Source organism: Falco punctatus, assembly GCF_963210335.1.
Source record: "Falco punctatus genome assembly, chromosome: 5".
Classification (NCBI taxonomy): domain Eukaryota; kingdom Metazoa; phylum Chordata; class Aves; order Falconiformes; family Falconidae; genus Falco; species Falco punctatus.
The window spans coordinates 43043989-43065829 of NC_137584.1; the positions used below are offsets into that span (position 1 = coordinate 43043989).

At 45.8% G+C, this 21841-nt stretch overlaps 1 protein-coding gene across 1 annotated transcript in view; it reads left to right on the forward strand.

The window, feature by feature from the left end:
* Nucleotides 1–543: 543 nt before the first annotated feature.
* The window catches only part of UTRN (utrophin), a gene marked incomplete at its 3' end in the record, with an annotated part of 398254 nt that continues 376956 nt past the window's right edge, over nucleotides 544–21841 (forward strand). The window contains exons 1-2 of the mRNA XM_080390591.1: nucleotides 544–1317; nucleotides 2131–2275. Of these exons, the coding sequence (XP_080246717.1) occupies nucleotides 2197–2275 (79 nt within the window). The 5' untranslated portion in view covers nucleotides 544–1317; nucleotides 2131–2196. The remainder of the gene's footprint in view (nucleotides 1318–2130; nucleotides 2276–21841) is intronic.

Here is a 21841-nt window from a genome sequence, read left to right on the forward strand (position 1 = left end):
TGTCCCTTTCTGCACAGCCCATGGTGTTGTCACTCAGTTAACAGATCAGGCAGGCTGTTACTCAGCAGACTGTTTTTTCCTGCAGAACTTGCACCCTCATTTCATTGTCAGCGATTGGTTTTCACGTGGAGGTACAAAATAAGCGTGTTGCCACGCCTGGGCTACTCCTGCCATAAACCGGGCACCTTTGGTTCTGCGGGCTGCTGCCCGGTGCCTGGTCCTGTCGCTAAGGCTGAAGGCCTGGGGCGCTGGGGACGCACCTGGCCCGGGGAGCAGCCGGAACAGCCCTGGGGCCGGTGGCCGCGCTGGGGGCGGCTCCGGCACGGCGTCCGCCCGGGTGCTCCCCGCAGCATCGGGTCCCCGCCGCCTGCCCCGGCAAACACGTGCGTGTTCGCCCCGAGGCTGCGGCGATCAATTAATTACGTGAGCCAGTATTTCACGGATGTGTACAGCTGCCCATACGGTAGAGCCGAGCAGGGGCACCGGGCGCCGCTCCTGCCCTGCCCGCCGCGCAGCGCAGCTCCCGGCACCTACCGGCCGCCCCTGGGGCCGGGCTCGGACGCTCGGGGCGTTCGGGAGGGCTGCGTCCTGCTGCTCAGCGTGTCACCGTCCGAAACGCCACTCAAGCTCCGCCCGCACCCCCTCGCCGTGCGGCTCCGGTGTTACCGGGGAGCGCCGCGACGCCCGCCCGGTCCGGCCCGCCGCGCGCTTCGCCCCCTCGGCGCTGCGAGACCGCGCTCAGCCGGCGCGGGAGAGGGACGGGGGCGGGAGCGCGCAGGTGAGCCCGGGAAGGGCCGGCGGGGCGGGGCGAGGCGGCCCCCACGGCCCCCGCTGCCGGACCGGCCGCTTTCCCGGGCGGGGCCCGCAGACGCGCGGGGCTGAGCCGGCGGCAGCCCGCGGGCGCGGGGCGGGGGCGGTGCGGAGCCTCGCCCCGCCCCTCCGTGCCCCGCCCCGCCCCATCCCGGCCGGGGCTCGCGGCGGGCGCAGCCCCGCCCCTCCTGCCCCTCGGCGAAGGGGCCGCGCGGCCGGGGCGGCTCTCCCGCACCCGCGCCGCTGGCCCGGCTAACAAAGGGGGCGCGGGGCCGGGGGCGGAGCTCCGCAGGGCCGGGACGGGAGGGGCGGAGGAAGAGGAGGAGGAGGAGGAGGAGGAGGAGGAGGTGGGGCAGGGGCGGCAGCGGCTCCGGCTCGCACAGAAAGTTGTGGGTCCGCCAGCGCAGCGCCGCGGGAGTCACCGTTGCCGGGGGACGGGGTGCGGGGAGGGGCCGGGCCGGGCCGGGCCGGGCCGTGGGGAAGCGGGGCTATCGCCGTGCCCGAGCGGTGAGTGGCGGCGGGTGGCTGCCGGCGGGTGCCCCAGCGCCTCCGGGAGCGGGGCGGCACCGCGGCTCCGGGAGCGGGGGGGGGGGCGCGACTTTGTTCCCGGCTCCGAGGCGGGGGATCAGCACCTGCGGGCGGGGCGGGGGCGGCGGTGCGGGGCGGCGGGGGCACGGGCGGGACGGGGCGGCCACGGGCGGGACGGGGCGAGGAGCGGCCCCGCCGCAGGGGTGCCCGAGGGCCGGCAGCGCCGCTGCGGCCGCATATCCCGCCGGGAGGAGGTGCCGGCCGGCCGGCCGCCGGGCCCGGATCCCCGCCGGGGGGAGGCGTGTGCGAGGCCGGTCCCGGTCCCGTGGGCCTCGTCCCCCCTGCCCGCCAGAGTGGCTTCGTGGTTTCGCCCACACGTGGGTCTCACGCTGCCGGGCCGGCCGGAGGAGGACGCCGGCCCCTCGCCCCCTCCCAGCCGGTGGCCAGGCGCCCCGGGCTGTGGCAGCCCCCGGAGCGGGATGTCCCGCTGGCTGCCGGCTGCGTGGCGGTGCCGCTGCGTGGCTGTGTCCCGCCCCTCCGGGGTGTGCGGGTGGGGACGGGGCGCCCCGTCGCCCAGGGGTGGCCGATGCTTCGCTGTCGTGGCGAGGGGTTAACCCGGCCGGCAGCCCCCTCTGCGCCGCCGCCCCCCGTAAGCCGCGTGCACGCCCCTCGGCGGGGGCGCAGCGAGCGGCTGGTGGGGCGGGCACGGCCGGAGCCCCGTCCCGTCCCGCGCCGAGTCGCGCCCGGTGCAGCCCCCGGTGACGGTGCCTCTGCCCTGCTCCTGCCCTGTAGGTGCTGCAGGTGCCCTCCGTGGGAGCCCCCTCCCCGCGGGTGTAGGCTGCAGCCCGGCCAGCGGGCATGGCCGGCCTCCCTGAGCAGGAGGAAGGGCCTGGTGGGGCGCACGGCGAGTTCAGCGACATCATCAAGTCCCGATCAGGTAAGCTGGCCGAGGCGGTTTGCCCGTTTTCTCCTCTTCGCTACGTGTAGCATCCTCCGGCATTTTTAAACACCACGTTTTTCCAACTGTGTTTTTGGCTATGTATTGGCAGTACAGCCAGCGGCTGAGGCTGTTTGTGCAGCTGTCCTACAATTAAGTAATAGTAATCGTACATATCTTCTTTTTTTTTTTTTTTTTTTGACAGTGTTAGCCAAGTCTGTTTGGGATCTACCTCCTGCATTGTAATTACCTCTGCTTTTGTAAATAACCATGTGCTTAAAGTGCTCTTATGCAACCTAGTGTTGGCAGCTTTTGTGTTTATTCTCAGATGCTGAAAATGGCAACTGTGGCCGCAGTCCTGTACCTCCTGAACGTGCGTTGCGGTAGTGCTCGTGCAGTAAATTAATGTGCTTCCTCCTTAATGTAAAACAGTTGTCTAAGGCTACTCGCTGAGGCATTTCCTCCAGCAAAACAGTCATGAAACAGATCTGAAGGTTATTGGAAAAATATGTTTGTTTGTTTGTTTCCCCCCCGCTGTTGCCTTCGGAGGTGGATGCTGGGGAGGGTAAGGGGGTACTCTCATTTTAGCAGGGGGAGAGCGGAGGCTTTGGAGGGGCAGAAGCAAGTTGTTTAAGCCTTGAGAGAAGTTTGCACTACATCCAGAGGCTGGATGCTCGCTTCTTTAGCCTCAAAGGAGCTCTTTTCTCTCTTAAATGCAAAATGCTCCTGTTCTCAGAAGAGTTTCCTTCGATCTCTGCAATCTAGCAGTGTGTTTTTAAAATGTGCCATACATGAAAAACTGTAGTTCTTCGGTTGGTGGTGATTTGATATGTCCGATTGTGTAGGATGCGGATTTGAATCTGGATTCCATTGGTGTTTGAACAGTCTGTTTCTTAGACCTCCTCTTTCTGAGCCAGTCTTCCTCTTAACTTCCCTTTCATAAACGGCACTTCCAGAAACGCTTGTGTTTTTCCCATCTTGAATTCACTAGTGCTGGTTTACATTTTCTGCTGTTACTTTGAAACCTCTGGACATGACTTGATTGTGTCTTGCCAGCACCTCTAAGGGCTTTGAGTTTGGGGAAGGCTTGCAGACAGTTTGTATGCATATATGTATGCAAGTGCTACAGTTTTATAGGAGGTCTGAGGAACTGCGGCTGTATTTGAGGTTTTCCTTGGATGAACAAATTGTACAGTAAGTATTGTTGTTTTGGTTAGGGGAGATGATTGTAAGTCTCCTGTTACAACAGTTTTAACTTTCTTCTTTGTTAATGAGAAAATGATGTATATGCTAATACAAGGCTGAAAGACTTGTGCATTAAATTAAAAATAGCAAGTGAAGATTGGTCTTAAATAATTCATCTTTTCTAAATAGTACATGGGTTTGGATCTGGATGTGTGATTCCGTCAAGTTAATTACGTACTACATAGCTCTGATCTGAACCATTCCTTACAAGTAAACCTGTGGGAGGGATTCCTTAATGAAAGGGCTGAAGTTTCCTGAAGTACAGATGGCAGCAAATTAAAGGCTAGTTGTCAGGACTGGGGAAAAAATATTCTAAGCTATGCTTCCATTTTTCCTAGATAGCTGGAAAAGAGAATGATATTTTTGATACTTAGAAAGGAAAACAGTTGCTTTTTGCTGGGAAGACTTCTTCACAGTATAAGTGACTGGAGTAAAGTAGAAGTATTGCCTTATAACTTACTAGTATTTGCAGTAGCTAAGGGTCCGTCTGCATTTTGAGGCTACAGAAAGCAGAACCAGACAAGGTTTGAGATCTCAGTTTACTTCTGTCGCAGAAAATGAGTGGTTACTCTTTTTCTTGCTGCTTCATAAGTTCACCACCTGCAATACAGGAAATCGCTCACACTTTGATCAGAGAGCATGCAAATATGCATTTAATATTTTCATTCTTAATAAAAGTAGAATGCAAACCCCACTTCTCCTAGGTGGAATACTTTAAGTGTTTTAATATGTTGTAGTATTTTTGAGTGTGTATTATTCCTGTGGATTTTTAAATAGAAACACTGGAAGCAGTTGATCCTATCCTTGTTAAGTAAAAGGAGAGAGAGTGCTGTAGTGTCCTGCGTAAAGATCACTTTCTCTTTCTTGCTTTCCTGGGCAACTGTCTGTCTGTCTGTCTCTTTCAACATGTTTTTCTTCATCTGTCTGGAACAGATCACCAAGCTGTCAGGGTATCACATTTACTTAAAACCAATAATCATCTTAAAAGTGATGGTTAAGATACATGGCTGAATCTTATGTTTTGTTCTAACTTGGAAGAAAATTATCACTTGGAATGCCAGAATCTGTTAGAGCTCAGGCCTTAACAGAGAGTGGTGCTAGTAAAAATGTTTCTAAATATTTGGATATAAATTTAAACTTTAGTCTTTAGTTTATATCTATATCTGTATATATAAAAGACAATATATCAAACTGAATATTTTGTCTTTTTTTGTAGTCATCCCTGCTTTTGTTACCTTACTTTGGAAAGGGGGGAAGCAGCTAGAAGGCTGTAAAGGTGGCACTGTTAATGCAGTGATTGGTTATTGAAGACTTGAGCTTTGATCGAAAGTTTCTCCTATGAGACTGTAATAAGACACATGAAGCTTTATGTCTGCTCAGGGCTGTGTGGTGCCCATCTAAGCTTGTTCTGCTCACAAAAACAGGCCATGTATTTTTTTCTTAATTACTTGTAATTGGAAAGCTACTGATGTACCATGTGAAGGATATAAGAGAACTGCAGAAAGTCATACATTTTTTATAGAGCAATCAAAATCAATTAGCAAGGGGTTGGATTTCTTGCCTTCAGTGGTCAGCAAGAAAACTTTCTGTGAATGTGCTATATGCTGTAGCTGTCGTAAAGGATAACTGCTTGAGTTACAACTTGAGTAGTTGTGTCCGTCCACCCCCCACTCCCCCCCCCCCCCCCAGTAATCTTGCTTTTGTGACTTGTGACACTAAAAAAGAAAATAAGACTTCTGTTGTCCAATTAACATTTATTATTTTCTGCTTTTGATGTGGCTTTTCTTTTATTAGATAATTTGTTAGCACTAATCAACATGTAGCTACAAGTTATTTTTGAAGATCTTCCGCACTTAGAATAGAGTAATAGAGATGGTGACCAAAGCTGCTTTTAAAATATCTTTAATTAAAAAAATATGGTAATTGCAAGGAAAGCTGCCTTACGTTAGTAGAAGTACCAAGTGTCTTTTTGCCTCCCTTCCTCCTGCACCAATGGTAGATGCTGATGGTGCTGAGTGTCTGATGTGTAAGGGGTAGATACTTCTGAATGTTTGTGTTGGGTTTAGATACTTATAATTAACATTTATTTAGCATTATTAGCCTGTGTGTCTATATGATTGCTTGCTATGCAAAAGCAGTCTTCCCTTTTTTCCTTCCCTATAGTATGAATTACTGGTGTGTGGCTGATTGATATCTTTGAAAGGTATCTTGTGCAGATAGGTGTGCTTTTCTCTTTGCAACAGCTTTCAGGAAGGAATGTGGTGGGATGATTGCCTTACAGTGGTGAAAACAGCGCTGTCATCACTGGGTTTGAAGAACAGATGAGTCCCTGCTATGATTAATTATGGAAAAAAGACAAACTCACTTAAAATCAGTCATGGTAGCTTGGAATGGTAATATATAATTAACCCATAAGACGTGACAGGAAAAACATTTCTGGAAGATTACTCTATGCCTCTGGTGCATTTTAAGATATGAGTTCCTGTCTAAATTGAGGGGAACTTAATTCTCCTCATCTACCTTTCATTTTTAATTATGTTAAATATATTTACTGAAAGACTGCTTTGAGAAATTGTAACTTATTTTTGGAGTTCTTGGGCAAGGTTTGTTCTGGGAACTGCTGCTGCTGTCTGTCGGTGCCGATGAAGCAACGCTTACTTGGCCGGCAGCCCCTTTGCTCTGGGATCTCCCTGCCCCACGGTGCCACATGTTGCCTTTGGAACCCGTTCCTTCGGTCATGCTTCTAGCTGCCAGATTGCTGCGGGCCAAACACGCTGCTTCTCGTTTGTCATTTTGGCTCCACCGGTGTGAAATGGCCAAGAGTCATAATAGTTGCAGGCAGACCCTCAACATTCCGCCGAGCGGGCGCGGAGCTGGCTTAGCCAGTTTTGCACTGTGTGAACTCTTCAGGGACGTTTGTGCAGGGTGTGCGTGGACAAGGTGTTAAAGGCAAGTGACAGATTTGGTGCTCCTAATTTCTCGCCACTAAAATGACTGTTTTTCAAAACTAAACCTTTAGGCTGCTGTAGCCTGGCTCCTTTCTGTCATTTAGATTGCTTCCTTTTCTTGGGCTGTCTGTTGGGGGCAGGCTGGATGCTGCAGTGAAGACAGTTCTAGGGTATTGCCTAGCATTTATGAAATGGCAAATATACAAGTACCAGGCTGGTTTCTTCTAGTCCCTTGATTGGTGGGTGAAGAAATAACATATGCTGCTCCGTGTGTTTGAAGCACGACTTTGCCTTGGAATAGAAATTGAGGCTCCTCAGGGAGAGAAAAAAACCCTACCCAACCTCAAACCATAAAAGCAGCCCATTGATTTGTGTGTGCTCTGCCAGGAAATGAGGATGTAACGCTGGGCAAGAGCTGCTGTGTGAGGCAGCATGTGTAGTGTTTCTAAAGAGGTCTGAAAGTTGGGGTGTGGAGATGCAGCTGCTGGTGGTGTGGGAGCGCTCATTGCTGAGGCTCCCATGGAGAAGGGGTGCCTAGGTGAAGGGCAGACCAGGAACGATGTGAAGTTCCTGGCTCTACCTCCCCCAGCGCTCTTTGAGGCTCTGTCCCCCTTTCTTCTCTCAGGTCAGGGGGAAGAAGGAAGGCTCATCATGAAAATATTTGCACATGCAAAGAAATTCTCAAGAGTTGACAGCATTGGGCAGCTTAGCAAAGAATTAGCTGTGCTGCCTTTAACACATCTCAGTAGCCGCTCCTAATTTTCCTTCTCGCCTTGACTATTCCTTCTAGCAGAATCACTTGTCCATGGTGTGTGTATTGGGGTTGACTCTTGTGAGCAGGGAAGAGTAAGGCAGTATGGTCATTAAAATCTTCCGAGTACAAGTAAGTGGGGAGGAGGACTGGAGTAGGCAGATCAGTGTAGGTGCAGAAGGGCAAGGGAGAAGCACGTGGGCTGGAGCTGAGGTCATGTTTCGGGACAGTATAGCTGCTGGGCTGCCAGGTAGCAGCATGGGTTGGTGTGCTCAGAGCCCACACGATATGCTTTTCGTGTGTTGTATGGTATCCCTCCTTCTAAGGAAAACACACAATTAGAAGAGTGCAGCTGTTCCCACCCATCCTGGGAGCTGTGATGCCCCTAGCACGAAGCTGGGGAGAAGTGCGTTTATTTGGATGCCTTAATAACAGTCTGAAGAAGGAATAACAGGGCTTAAACATCATGAGGTGGGAGGGAGGAGATGCATTTTCTGACTTCCTATTGTATTGATGAAAGAATAAGTTTTAGTGCTCCATACTTTGTCAGAAGTCTGTTTTATGTCTTCCTTCCCTCCCCCAGTGTATTTCTGGAATGAAATGGGGAAGCAAGCTGAGCTGTAATTTCAGAAAGTGACAGTATATTCTCAGAAGAAAGCTGGGAGTTTTAAAGGTAGCAACAGAAATAACAGGCTAAGGAAATAGAAGAGCCCTCTGGCATCTGTGGATTTGACAGAAGACAATGATACAAGACTGTTGCAAGCTGTAGTTTTGGGAATGAGGCAAGAAACTACTGACTTGTAAATATATACAGCTGCAAAGTTAGCAAAACATTTGCCATCAAGGAGGAGTCAGAAACTGCCATTTATTTATTCATTAGGATGTGATGTCTTTGTCTTCAAGCCTTTTCTTTGAAAGGACATCCATACCACCTGATACTGCCCTTGGAGACAGTAAAAAGAAAAAAAAAAAAACTTTTATTATTGAACCAAAGTTGGGCTCAGCCCTGAGTGGAGCCCCCCCCCCCAAAAAAAAACCAAAACCACCCCCCCCGAAATACAAATACTTGCAGTTATGTTTTGTGGTCGCTTATCTGTGGGACCAGCAGGTTGGGGCTGGTATGGAGGTGCTGGCCATGACTCCAGGTGCATGTCCCAGTAGCTGGGAGGCTGACATGGCCATGGGTGGTGCTGGCAGAGGCTGGGGCTGGGCTGGGTGCTGGTCCTCGCTGGGGAGGCTTCTGGGAGATGGTCAGCCGTAAGGGGCAGGGTGCGGGCAGTCACAGCTCCTTCTGCTGAGGGCAGGGTTGAGTCTGGCTGGTGCGTTATGGGCTGCGTCTTCCCTCTGACTGGCTCTGGATATGAAGCTGCAGCAATGCAGGGAAGGCTGGTTATCAATGGGGACCCATCTGCAACCATGTCAGTGACCTTCTCGTGAAGGTTTCTTAAGCTCAGAAATGTGTTCACTCTTTAATAATTTGCATTTTTAGGTATTCATTAAGCATGTTGAGATGCTGGGGAGGGATAACTTGAACATTGCCTAGCTTCATTGATAGTTTCTCTTGTAACAAAGCAGCTTCTGTGCCAGGGAGCTCTTTAGCAGCCTAGCCCCTTTGCAGGAGTGGGGGTCTCCTGCTGGGCGGGGAAGAAGTGGTGAAGAGCTGCTGAGCTTTTAGTTGGTGGGGGATCGGGTGACCATGTGTTTCAGTAAAAGACCAACTTCAATCTCAAAAATGCTGGATACATGCTGGTAGGAAATGGTATGGCTACATGACAGATACGCATTCTTAAGGTTATTTTGCTTATAGGTTAGGTGCAGCAATACTTTTCAGCCATAAATTATTGGTAATGAAGGTCCTTTCTCAACCTCAACACCTTTTCCCCTCACGTTGTGGAAAACCAGGAGGCCCCACCACCCAAAAACTCTTGAGAAACTTTGTAGAGGAATTAGATAAGCATTTAAGCGCAGTCGCTGGTTTTGCATTTAGCTGTGGAGAAGCAAGCACTTAAGCTGTGAAAGAGCATGCTTTGATGGGTCTGTATAATTCATTCCACAAATAAAGTTATTTTGTTTCTTTGTATTCTGCCTTTATTGCCTAGCATCAAATGTGGTTTTTGCTCCCCTCCTAATTTAAATCATGGCAGAGGACCAAAGGTGGAATTTATAACAGCCTTTTAAGAGCATATTATTGATCAGGGGAAAAGTGGTGTGATGGATAAGTTCTGAAATGTTTTGCTACCTTTTTTTTATTGTTGTTAATTTACCATGCTACCCTGGATGAGCAAAGAAGAGTAGTCAGTGCATGCGTAACAAATGGTGGAGATTTATTTCAATGTTTTATGGGAGCATGCTGGGAATAGCATGAAGCCTTTTGGTTTCTATGTTATTTTAATTGTTATATTCTAAAATATGATTGTATTCGAAGAAGAGAATAAATGAAGTGGTATCTAAATGCCTTCAGACCAAGACCTTTCTGTTCCCTCTTTCTAGGCTTTTACTTCTGTTGCAACTTAAAAATGAACAGCAGTTATGGTCAGCATAAATCATTTCCAAAGAGAGTTCATTGCTCTTTTTTTCCTTTTTTTTTCTTTCTAGTTTCTACCTGTACATCTTGTTCTTGGATGAGGCTTCCCGTGGAAATTCACGGGAACACATTGTGTTAATGCTGTGCCTCTTTATTGAGAAAAGACTGGAAGTTGAAAGTCTGGTAGTGTCCTTCTGAATATAGTTTTGCTCTCTGTGGGATAGTGGCGCATAATCTTTCTGCTCTGGATGCTTTTCCTCTGTGTGCAGGAATTTTTCTCTTGGATCTGGCTGTAGTGCCCAGTTTAGAGCTTGCTGGTTTGATTTACTGAGCTTAAAATATATCTGCAAACTTTATGATCTATGCAGGAGGATAGTCGGTCTGGCAGAGTGTCAGACTTATGCAGTGCCCAGGTACTTGCAGGTGAGGATGCCATTTTCTCCCTGGTGCAGAGGATGGGAACAAATGCCTCAGGTTGCTGCAGGTTCGCAGTGGTCTGTGGACCACGAGCCCTCTTACATCTTTGGGACTCTGTGCTCCTGCCTCTGACTGTTGCCTGGGTGCATCAAGAGAGGTGTGCCCACCCACCTCCCCTCCACCCCACCCCCCCCCCCCCCCCCCCCCCCGCCGCCCCAACTTGAATGTTATTGTTTGAATATTGAGGTAATTCAGGACAATAGGACACTTATAGAAAATACCCAAACCCCCACTTCAACACCCTCCTCTCCTCAAACCACTGTTCTGGTTTCACTGGATGTTTGAGCATTTATTAAAGCCCTGCAACATACTTTTGGAAGATTATATTGCTGTCTTGATAGGATAAGTCAAATGTTGACTGTTTATATTTATGTGGAAGTGAGTTTAATACTGCAGTGCATGACCAGCATGTCCAAAATTGAACAGAAGAAAGAGGAAGGAAGAGTTCAAATGGGGTTGTGCCCATTGTCACAAATGTCGTACCACTGCATGTGTGTGTGGTGGTGGTGTTTGTTTTTTTTTTAAGGCTACTGAAACCCAATTAAAATTCATTATTTGCCTTCGTAATGTTAAGAGAAAGTTCCTTCTTGATTACAGGAAAAGCGGTATTAAAGGAAAGGAGATTGAAAGTAATCTCTGCTGTCCGTAGTTTTATTGAGGTAATTTATAGAGTCTCTGTAGATACCAGGCTCCTCACGTGATGTTCTTCACTGCTGCCTTGCCAAATCCCCACGTCCCTCTTCTTTTCCCCCTGATGAAGAGCAACACATAAAAAACATTGAGTAGAAGTGCAGTTTTAGCAAATATACTCCAGCTCTAGCAAAAAGCTTCAAATGCCCAGGTGCATCAAACCACTACAGGGAAAACTCTTTTCTTCTATTTATGGGTATGGGGAAACTGATGGCATCAAATAATGGCATGTTTCCATGAAGATGCTTTTCTTGTTCCTTTCTGATCTGAAGGAAACTAGATCAGTTGGGACTTACAGAGCTGTTGAGATGCAGGGGCGGAGTGACTGCTGCATCAGCTGCAGGGGTGTCTGTTACTTCTCAGTCCTCCAGCAGAGCCTCTCTTTGAATGACACCTCTTCAGAGTTTGGAAAAATGCCTTTCAGTGCCAAAAGGATTAATCCACTGTCTGCATCTTTCTTACACATCCATGTGTGCATGGCAGGAGGGAGTGTGAGAAACTGATATGAAGTCTCAGGACTGACTTTTTTGGGTCTTTATGTAGACCCCCCTCTAGGGAAGTGAGGCATGGACCAGAGAAGAACCAAAATTTAGTTTATTATTACTTTTTTTAATCTAAAGCAGCTGTTTAGAAAGGTTTTCATTTAGGCTGTAATGAAATTAAGTGGTTCCTGAAACTTAGGAAACTTAAAGTTAATGAATCCATGTAATTTGTATTTTGTTGTTCATGTTTGTTTTATGAGCGGAAATAATTTCCGTACTAGGTCATGAAGGCTATTTGTCTTGCCAAATCTGAGCTAAGAATGTCCTGACTACTTTGAGGTCTTCTCTTCTACTTGTAACCTGCTGGGGTGTATTTTCTGTCACTATATGGTAATAACCTCCTCTTCTCAGCAGGCAGAGTTAAATATTTCATCATTGTTTAAGGATAGTAGTTACTTTGCTTACATAGTGACTAACAGTATTGGGTGTGTTCATCTCAATGGAGAAAATGCAGAGACAGAACCCACCTTTTTTGATTTTTTTTTTTTTTTTTTTTTTTTTTTAATTAAGAGAAAAAAAAACCACCAACCAACCAAGGTCTTCCTGACTGAAAATACTCAGATTCTCTCTGGTTTAAAAGATGAGTTGATTTTGAGTGAGGCACACAACACTGTTGCAGTGTGACAGAGCTCTGTGTGTGTCATAGGATACCATATCTGTGAAGAAAGGCAATGGTATTCACTCAAATATTTTTGCTTACCTTAAGTGAGAGGGTGCAGTGGGAGGAAAGAACGGTACCTGGTCTCACGAAACTGGTTGCTTTTGGGGGGTGATTACTCCTTGGTTGCTAGTTTGGGAATTGTATTTCTTCTTGGAGGGACAGGGAAGTTAATGCCAGGAGTGCAGCAGGGAAGGTGAGGTCCCATGGACTGGCCTGTCTGGGGCATCAAGTGGGACAGTCTCAGTGCTAACAAGTGCCATTCTCGTGTGTCACGCAGCATAAACAAAGCAGCCCCTGGAACAGACAGACCAAACTGGAAGAGCATGCACTCGACAGAAGCAAACTCTGCTCACCCATCTCCTCTTAGCGCTAATGCTGCTCTACTGCCAGTTGTGAGACTAGGGTATTTATACTTCTCAATTTGAGCTTCTGCGTCATTAACATAAAATATGATAGCCTGCTCTCTGCCGGAGTGTATTAACTTGCCTGGATATATACACCTGGTTGAGCTGGTGGAATTTGGAATGGAAAGAGGATGCTTTGGAGTAATTGGAGTTAAAATGTGGAAACTTGAGTCTGGTGAGATGTAGTCTGTTTTACACAGGAGAAGTGTTGTGGCATGTACAAACCAGAGTCATGTAAACCATGATGACGATGTAGGGTGGCAAACCAGGCTAATTTACAGCCAAGGTGACTTTGTAATAGTTTGTGACATCAATTTATTATTGTTTTTCTTGTCTCTGGGGATGACTTGTGACTGAACTAATAATATTTAAAAATAGATGTCCTGTGCAGTTCCAAGTATAAGGATCATTTTTGAACATGATATGCGGTTAAAAATAATTATCCAAAATAGACTTAAAAAGTCTCAAACCTTCCTTCTTGAAATATGTACTTCCGCTCTTCCCAGCAGTTGCGTGCTCATTTGTGTGTGTGTTTGCGTGTGTGTGTGTGCTCTGTTCTTCCTCTACCTTGCTCAGCTTCGTAGTTTTTCTTCCAGTTGGATGAAGACCGCAGTGACTGCCTCAGTGTGTGCTGCACAGTGTGTGTGTGGAAGAGCAAAAGAGCTGGAGAGGCTTTTTTCCTTCCTGCTGTCATCCCGGTACGAGGGAAGGGTGGAAGGACGGACGTGGCAGTGCTGGCTCCTGCTGCCGTGGGACGTGTCCTGGCGTGTGGTGGCGGTGCACTGACACCTGGGGACCCCGTGCTCCTGTTTGTCAGGCAGCATTTCCTCTGTGCTGTGGACAGAAGGCAGTTTGAGACAGTCTAAAAATCTAGTGAAACGGGTGGAAAAATGTTGTAATACTTTTTTCCTGCTGAACTCTGCCGTCCTGGCTTCGCCTCCCTGGCCTGGCAGGCGTTTGCAGGGAGGGAAAAAGAGCATTCCTCAAGGATTTAGCTGCTGCTCTAGATCATTTTCACAGAAGGTATCTCTGCAAACAGTCCTATCTTCACTGGAGTTATCTCTATTAATGTTTGCATAGGGAAGACTTGGTGGAAAATGAGCTGAGCTCATGAGAAGCTCAAGGGCCTGGTGCTACCAGAGCCAGCTGGGCAGGGGAAGAGACCTTGGCTATCTACAAAGGGCCTGGACATGATAAGGCATCTTCCTCAAAACTGGAACGGCTGCCGTTAGCCGCTGAAGGTGCTGAGCAGCGGGTGCCGGGTGGCCACAAGAGCGGCTTCTCGGCCATCCCAGTGGGAAACCTGCCATGGCTGCTTGTTCCAAAACGCAGTCATGGGGGGTGGGGGGCGGGGGTTTGGGGTGGTGCCCATCTTTTCTGTAATTGCCTCTTAATTAGAGCCCTCATGCAGACTTGTCGCTCTTGAAGTGCCAGTTCAGATTTTCAAAGGGGTTGAACCACTGGCCATGACCCTGCGCACCAGCCGCGGTGTGGGGCGGGATGCGGCCCGTTCCTGACACGTCACACAGAGGGAATGCCTGCCAGGAAGACTGTGAGGGGCCAGGGAACGCTGAAGGCATTTCTTGATGTCAGGCAAACCCCAACACGTTCTGGGGGAGAGAGCATTTGTATGCATTTCCACACCAGAGCTATACTGCTTGGTGATAACATCCAAGGCTGAAGGCCAAAAAAAGGCGTTAGGAAGCGTGACCACGTGCTGAAGCAGACACTGAGGGATCACTACCAAAACTTGGTGCTGAAAGATGCTGGTCTAAGCTGAAGAACAGACTTGCAGGGAGCCTTGATATTTTTCCTGGGAGAAGGACATCATAAAGCCATTATTAATCAAGGGCTAGAGAAAAGGCACATTGCTCTCCTTTTCCTTCCCCAAAAATAGAACAACCAAAACAAACCCTTCTGTTGCTGGTATTAGCAACCACCCCGGCCACCGCTTCTGTTGCTGGTGACAAGAACATAGCGTTATCATGACAAACAGCCGTTCTGTTGCAAGGGGGCCTGTCCTGTCCACGGAGACAGTTCTGATAAATTCTTGAACAAAATCCCACTGCAGGAAAAAGGGATTTCATTGCTATAGTTTATATGAGATGAGATAATGATCCTGACAAATCTATGTCAGAGTCCAAATAACTGGGATGGTTAAAAAGAAGGGGAGCTTAGGGCTGTACATAGAGGGGAATTATGTCACCACATAGACAATGGTGGATGCCTTTGACAAGAAATCGACTCCGTCCTGTTTCCTTGGTTTGCCTGGTGCTACCAGTGGGTGCTGAGCTGCGATGCAGGGTATGCACAGTACAGAGCGTGCTGGCTCTGGTGCTGAGGTGGCAAGGGTGCTCCTAGGGGCGTTATTCAGGGCTCCCCTGCTCAAGTGCCTCCAAGCTTTGATCTGTGCTTTACGTTTGCGCACGTGGTGTAGTCAAGGACATGAAGTGAGCAATGCATCATGCTGTGGTTGGCAGGATTGAGGTCTGTTTTGTGGTGACTTCTTGGGTGAGGTTGCTGTCATTTGGGGCTTCTGAATTCCCACAGGAATCACACGCAATGCGTGTTGTGTCAGATAAGTGCAGCTGAGGAAGGTACTTGCCCCACAGAGGAATGCGAGCCTGGTACTTCTGCTCCAGGGTGCTTTCATGCTACAGTAGCTCCTGCTTCTTGCAGCTACTTTATGTTCCTCTTGAAACTGTCGCTCACTGGTTCACTTGATGCTACACTTAAATTAGGGGCTACTGGGTTAGGTCAGGGATCACTCTAGCATGTAATCCCCACTTCTGAGGCAGAATAAATTTTCTTCAACAGGACCTGGGGTACTGGGAGCGCAGAATACCTGGTGGATCCAGTAGTTTGTGGCTTTATGAATAGAGGTCATAATTGAGTGCCAATGTATTTATGGTGTTCTGGGCAAAACAGACAAAGAAACCACAACAACGCATGTGATACTAACTGGGCAGGGTGCCTTTAGCACTGAAAAAAATGGCATGAAAGCAGTGAAGGGTCCCAGAAACCCTGACCTATTGCAGGCATGTCAGATTTGCTTGTACTCCCTGTCTCTTGCCAATATGATGTTGAGAAGGTCTTGGGGCTGTTGTATTCACCCTTAAAGGGTTCATTGACCTTAGTTCAGCTGATTAAATTTAGTTTCAGGATTAAATCTGCAGATGACAGTAGTCTTCTGAACTAGTCCAAATCTGTTGAACAGCCTTTGGAGAAAATAAGATTCACTGCAAATCTTGCCACTGGAGCTGGCTAGGAAAAAACAGTTCATGTTGGGTAATGTACTTGCATGGAGGTTTTGGTTCGAGAGTGATTTTGGCAGAAAAAATGAAAGCTTGGAATTTGCTGCCCATTGCTGCCTCAGAAGTCCTGATGTGTCCTTTCCTCCACAGCACTGCCCTGCTGCCGTTGGGCAGGGGCAGCTGGGATGGAGTGGCAGCCATTAGCCAGGTGGTGAAAATTGACTATGTCAATTTATCTGAACAAGAGAAATGAAGACTGCTTAGAAATGTTTTGCTGATTTATTTTTTTCTAATGCTAATTCTCACCAGGTTTTGTTTCAGCTTTTTATTTTGGCCCTGCAGTCTTTGGCTTTAACTTCTACTTGTGTCCCCATATAATAAAAATACATGGACACTTACCGATCAGCTGAACTCCGTTTTGCTGCCTGGGTAAAGAAGGAAGGGATTAAAGAACATGAGTTCTCCTGACGTACCGCACTGTTGAAGGATGCTAATGTACTGTACTGGTCATTTGAAACAAAAATTTATGTGTCTTAGGGCTAGTGCAACCTGATTATGAAAGTATTCAGCATAATTTGTGTGGGTATGGGAAGGAGAGAAACTGTGAAATGAATTGTAACTTTTTATATTTGTTTCTTGCAGTTTGAAAAGCCTATTGTCTTATGGGTTTGGGTCCTTATGTGCACTGAACTGACGCTTTTTTTTTTTCCTTTATACCAAAATGCACACAATTGTTTTTCTACTCCTAGTGCTTCGAGGACAGAAGGCAGAAAAAGGGGTTTTGTTCCTCGGAAGATATTATGTCTGCTTGTTACTCTCATTTGCAATAAGGCTCCTTTCATACTATTCCAGCACTAGTAAAAGACCTTAACTTGCTATCCTATTAAGAACCTCTTGTGCTGCCAGAAAAATGTAAAGAGGCTGTAGACGTTTGGGGCTCAACTCTCATCTACAGTACAATGAAGAAAAGGCAATAATACATTCTTGGCTCTCCTGAATTTAGCAGAGCCAAAAGGTTATCAGCTGACAGAGTAGATGAGTTGTAATTATGATAACTAATATTAGTGGAAGTCTTTAAAAAGCAATTGAATGAATTATGTTTCGTCTTGGTGAGAATCTGCGGCTGTTGGGATGGATTTTGATCTGGATCTATTATCTGGGACGTGGTGTGGTATAAGTGAGGGAAAGATAATGTGTGTGAATTGTGTGGGACTCATCTTCTTATGTACTTTGCATCTGTATTGTAGCATACTTAATAGAGAATTCCACACCCCCCCGCTTTCTTTTTATTCCTCTCCTTTTTGGATAAATAAATGGAACTCTTCTACAGTTTGGAATCTGCAAGGTATCACAAAAGCCTCTTTTGAAAGTCTGGCAAATTGTAAAATCTAATTTCAGTGAGAACTGGTGTGTGATATAGCATTTGCCCCTTCTGTGTGAAGTGGTTATAATTAAAAGAGTTATAAAAACTATTTTGCAGACTATTATTTTTAGATATAAGTATTCAATTAATGCATAAAACAGGAACAGAAGAGAATTTCTGATTAAATTAGTATTTTTTTAAAAAACTAAGGCATTCTTTGACTATCTTAATCAGGGAGGACACGATAAATTTTTCATTATATATAGAATTCCTTCCTTAATGGTCTTTAAGACATTTTTTCCACCCTCTTCTGCAGGACTTGAATTGGCTAGAGTACAGCTGAGGAGTGGGTGGGTCAGCTATATGATGCCTTCCAGAGTCATCCAGCTTGTTACAAACAATCATATGCTGTTTAATTAAATATTGATAGCATAAATGGGTAACCTGCTGCTCTACCATTCCAGTACAAAAAGTGTTCTGCACTTTCTGCGAAGTAAGAGCAAGCAGGTTTCATTATACCTCAGTAGTGAAGGGTAGTGTACTGATACAAGGCGAGTGGATTTTCCTTTGCTAAAAACTTAAGAGCTGATCCAATGATTATAATTTTGTCTTTTTTTCATAATAAGCCAAACTAGTTAAACAAGTCCTCTCAGCTTAAAGTAATTCCATAAAGTCCTATTTCAAATTTCCCCCCGTAGAATAAACTAAATTAAATATGAATAACCACATATTTAATTTTGAAAAAGATCGTTTATTTAAAATTCCTGTTCAAGTAAGAATTTATATGCAAGAGAGACTATTTCTAAAATGACATGCTTGAGTATATTTATCTAATGAAAAGGTAGGTGAAATAACAGTGTGAAATACAGCCTTAGCCTTGAGTTCTTTGATTTGTAATATCTAAAATGAGAAATTTGCCTCTTGACAATGGATGAAAAATATGAACAAAATGGCATAAGATCTTACTTTTTTTTCATTCTTGTTTACTCCTACCTCCAAGACCTTCTGTGTTTAGTGTAAAACAAGCCTGTCTGTTCCCAAACTTATTTTAGCTTTTTGCTGATGTGTATGTAGTGCTTGACCTGGTCGTGATCAGCAGAAGATATGGGTGGCTATCTTCAGCTTTGTTTAGCTTCCCTGCTTAGCTGGGATGTCACGTCGTAAACTCTCATGATGGTCTTTTGGTGTTTTTGTCAGTTTTTGAGGGATTTTTGGAAGTATAGTGTGGTCGCCTTTCCATCTGTCCCCTTGCAATTATTCATATAGAAACTAATGCTGACATGAATTTTTCAGGTCTGTTTGGATTGTTGAGTAAAAAATGTGGAAAGATTAGCCAAAGGGAGCTTTGTGCTCCATCTGCAAGGAAAATTTTGGGGTTGCTGCTTTACTCTATGCAGCTAAATAACAAGGGATAAAAGTGTCCTGGGGTGACCAATATCCCTTGCTTTTTCTTGGTGTGTTGTTTTTTTTTTTTTTTTTTTTCCTTGTCTTAGTGGAAGTTTATTGAATTCTCAGTAAAGTTTGTAGAACCTGGGCTCAAATTTTCATCCCAGGGTAGAGTGTTAGTGTGGTGAGCTAAGCACGGATGTGGCCGTGTAGCTATAGAGGAGTGTGTTCCCTTATGGCAGTTACTCAAGAATATCTTTGAATATTTATACAGTAAATTAACACCATAGTGTAGAGGAGGTTTGGCAGAAAATCTTTCAGGATCTTGCAAGCTGCTCCCTGTGAAGTTAGTGGTTTCTTTGCAAAAGTGCATATTTTTAAAAAAACATATAAAATGTGCTGAATAAGGATGTTGAGAGTTGAATCTGGCAACATGTGATTCTGCAAAGGCATCTTGTGTTACGGATTGTTTTTTGTTTGATTGGACGTTTATTTTAGAAAATCACTTATATGGGGGGAAGCTTTGTACCTGCTCCAGTGGATATCTGTTTCACTGAAATTCAAGTAGTTGTATTTTGTAGAACTTATTAAAGGTTTTTCATAAATTGCAAGTTGACCTCAGCTTTGATAAATTTGTTGGTCTGTTCTGAGTTGTTATTGGCATTAATGTGCTGTAGAAGGAAAGAGTCTCACTTTCTAGTTAAAGTGGAACTCTTCATGGAGTGATTTGAAGAGCTCTCACTTCCTTTCCCTAATTTTTCTGAGCTGACTTTCCTTTTGTTTTCCCATAGCAACCTGCTGGGGTGGAGGAGGAGCCTGTATTGGGGATGAGGAATAATTCACTTTGAAGAACAAAGTTTGACGAATCTAGGAGAGTGATGGAGATCGTTAAAAGTCAGAACAACGGGACTGGCTTTTAGAAATAACTAGATTTACAGTGGCTGTAGCCTTGCCAGGTGGAATTCTTCAACTGGGTAAGGGCAGAGTAATTCCAGCTTAGCACCCACCTCACTCCTCTGTGTGTGGGTTGCACCTGACCCACTGCTCCACTTCACCCACTGCAGGGTGCATGGAAGCTAGCTCATAAGGTTGAGGGAGAAATTATCCATGCAGATCTTTTCAGGTAGGAAGGTAGGACTGAGCTTAACCATCTGTAGGCACTTAAATTTCATGACAGAATGCCAGGATATTATACCCTTTGCCAGTCATTTCTTCATTAACCAGACATATGCAAATATAATATGGTCTGTTAAAATTTAACCCCAAGAGATGACTTCTCGGCAAGCTTTCTAGCCCACAAGGATCAGCATTTATGCATAAAAAGGGGAGTAGGTGGAAATGCTTGAAATGCCTTAGAAGCCTCTTCCAAATTAATACAAAAATACAATGGCTGAAAAAAAAAGCAGTTTCTACACATACCATTACCAAGTGTTTAGTAAGCAGTTGTGTCTAGCAGGTGTTGGGCAATGGAACTGGCTGACAGAAGCTGTGTGCTTGTAGTGTGTTTAAAATACCTATTAATGAATTTGGATCCACTTTATTATTTAAGAATCACCTTGATTTGTTTTGCAGTTAAATCTAGTCTAGCTACTAAATCATAGTATGGCTAGGGTTTTGTTTGGGTTTTTGTGTGATGTTTTTCTATCCCACTGTGGTTTTGTCCTTCCCCTGCCACCTTGTTATTTCTTACAGTTATTTTTGTTGAGAGGTGGTAAGGGTAAAGAAGCAGCTGTAACTTTCCATGTGTTTAGCCTTCCTGAACTTGGTTCCCTGTTGGTGGAATTTCTCGGATGACTGAATTGCTTTAAAAACCTTATTTCAGCTGGGTACGGTCTGTCAGTAGAGCAGATTGCTTTACAATAGTTCATCTCTCCTGTTATCAGTCTGAGCACTGTGTCTTGGGTTCCTTCAGTGAGTGACCCTGTACATTTCAAAGGTTTTAACATTTTTCTTGGCTATGTTTTTCAGTCTATGCAGCCTAACACCAGAGCCGTCTTATCAAAGATCTTTTATCCTGTTAAGGGAGGGTGTTCCTTAGGATGTGCATCCAGCTGAAATTTGAAGTGCTGGAGACCTCTTTATGCTATAATCTTGGGTCATTGTGTCACAGTGGTAGTAGCTATTGATTTTTAAGGAATTGTTTTCCCTGCAGATGAGGTCTGTTTGTACTGCAGAATAGCAGGGTGGGTTGTTTTCTTAATTGGAAAGGAAAACTGTAAAATAGGTGTTGTCTTTGCCTCCCCGATGCACTATTAATTGTCACAGACCTTGTGTTTGACAGGTGCGTGTAACATTCAGGTTATCTATACCAGATTTGTGCCTTGGTCAGGGGAAATACCAAGAAGATCTAGGAAGATCAGCCTTGATCTTTAGCACTATAGCCTAGTCTTTTTCCAGAAAACAAACAAATCATAAAAGAAAACCTACAAAAAAGGTTTACCCTGACTTCCCGCTCTTTTCTCTGTTTTCTTGCTGCAGATGTAGACTAATGCCTTCAAAACTGAAAGACGGCAGAGCTTTCAAAGATTAGTATGTTTCTATAACTTGGTTTTTGTTATAACTAGTAATTGGGTATGTGGGCGTCACCTGTGACTAACTTTGAGAGAAGAGCAACAAGATTTCTGCTAAGTGGCAGAAATGGCTCAAAATATTGAATACTAAGTATGTCAGTCTGGGATAAGCCAAGTGATGGGTTGTACCCGCTGAAGTTACTGTAGGGGTTGGGGAATGGAGATGAGTGAGTTCCAGGGAAGAAAATACTCTTTCTGAAAACACATGCTTTGTGAGTTTCAGCCCTCAGGGAATGACATATTTTTAAAAATGCTCCTGTTCCTCCCCCTCCCCCTCATAAAATGAATGGTAAAGTAAATAGAAATGTAATTACGCACCTCCAGCTTGGATGTTTCTTCCTGATGTACAAAAGCACAGCCACAAAATAAGGTGGTGTTTTTAAGTGATAGAACAAGGTGCAGTGGGGTTGGGTTTTTGTCATATTTGTGTATGCTTAAAGATAAAAGAGACAAAAGTATATATAGATGCATGTGCCTGTGCGCACATATATGTATATACACACACACACACAGAGCTATATATATTTTTCCTTCAGGGATTTCCATTTGGAAATGGTGAAATTCCTGAGAAATTATGCAGCCCTTTCAAGTTGAGAATAATTATACAGCGGTGTGCAGATCTGAGATTGTTAGAAGCCTGTCTTTAATGAGGTGTTTCCAGCTGGTTGCTCAGGAGGATGGTAAATCCTCAGTTCGTACTAAAGCTTCTTCCATCACGTGTATTTTCCTCCAGAATGAAGAATGCAGTGTG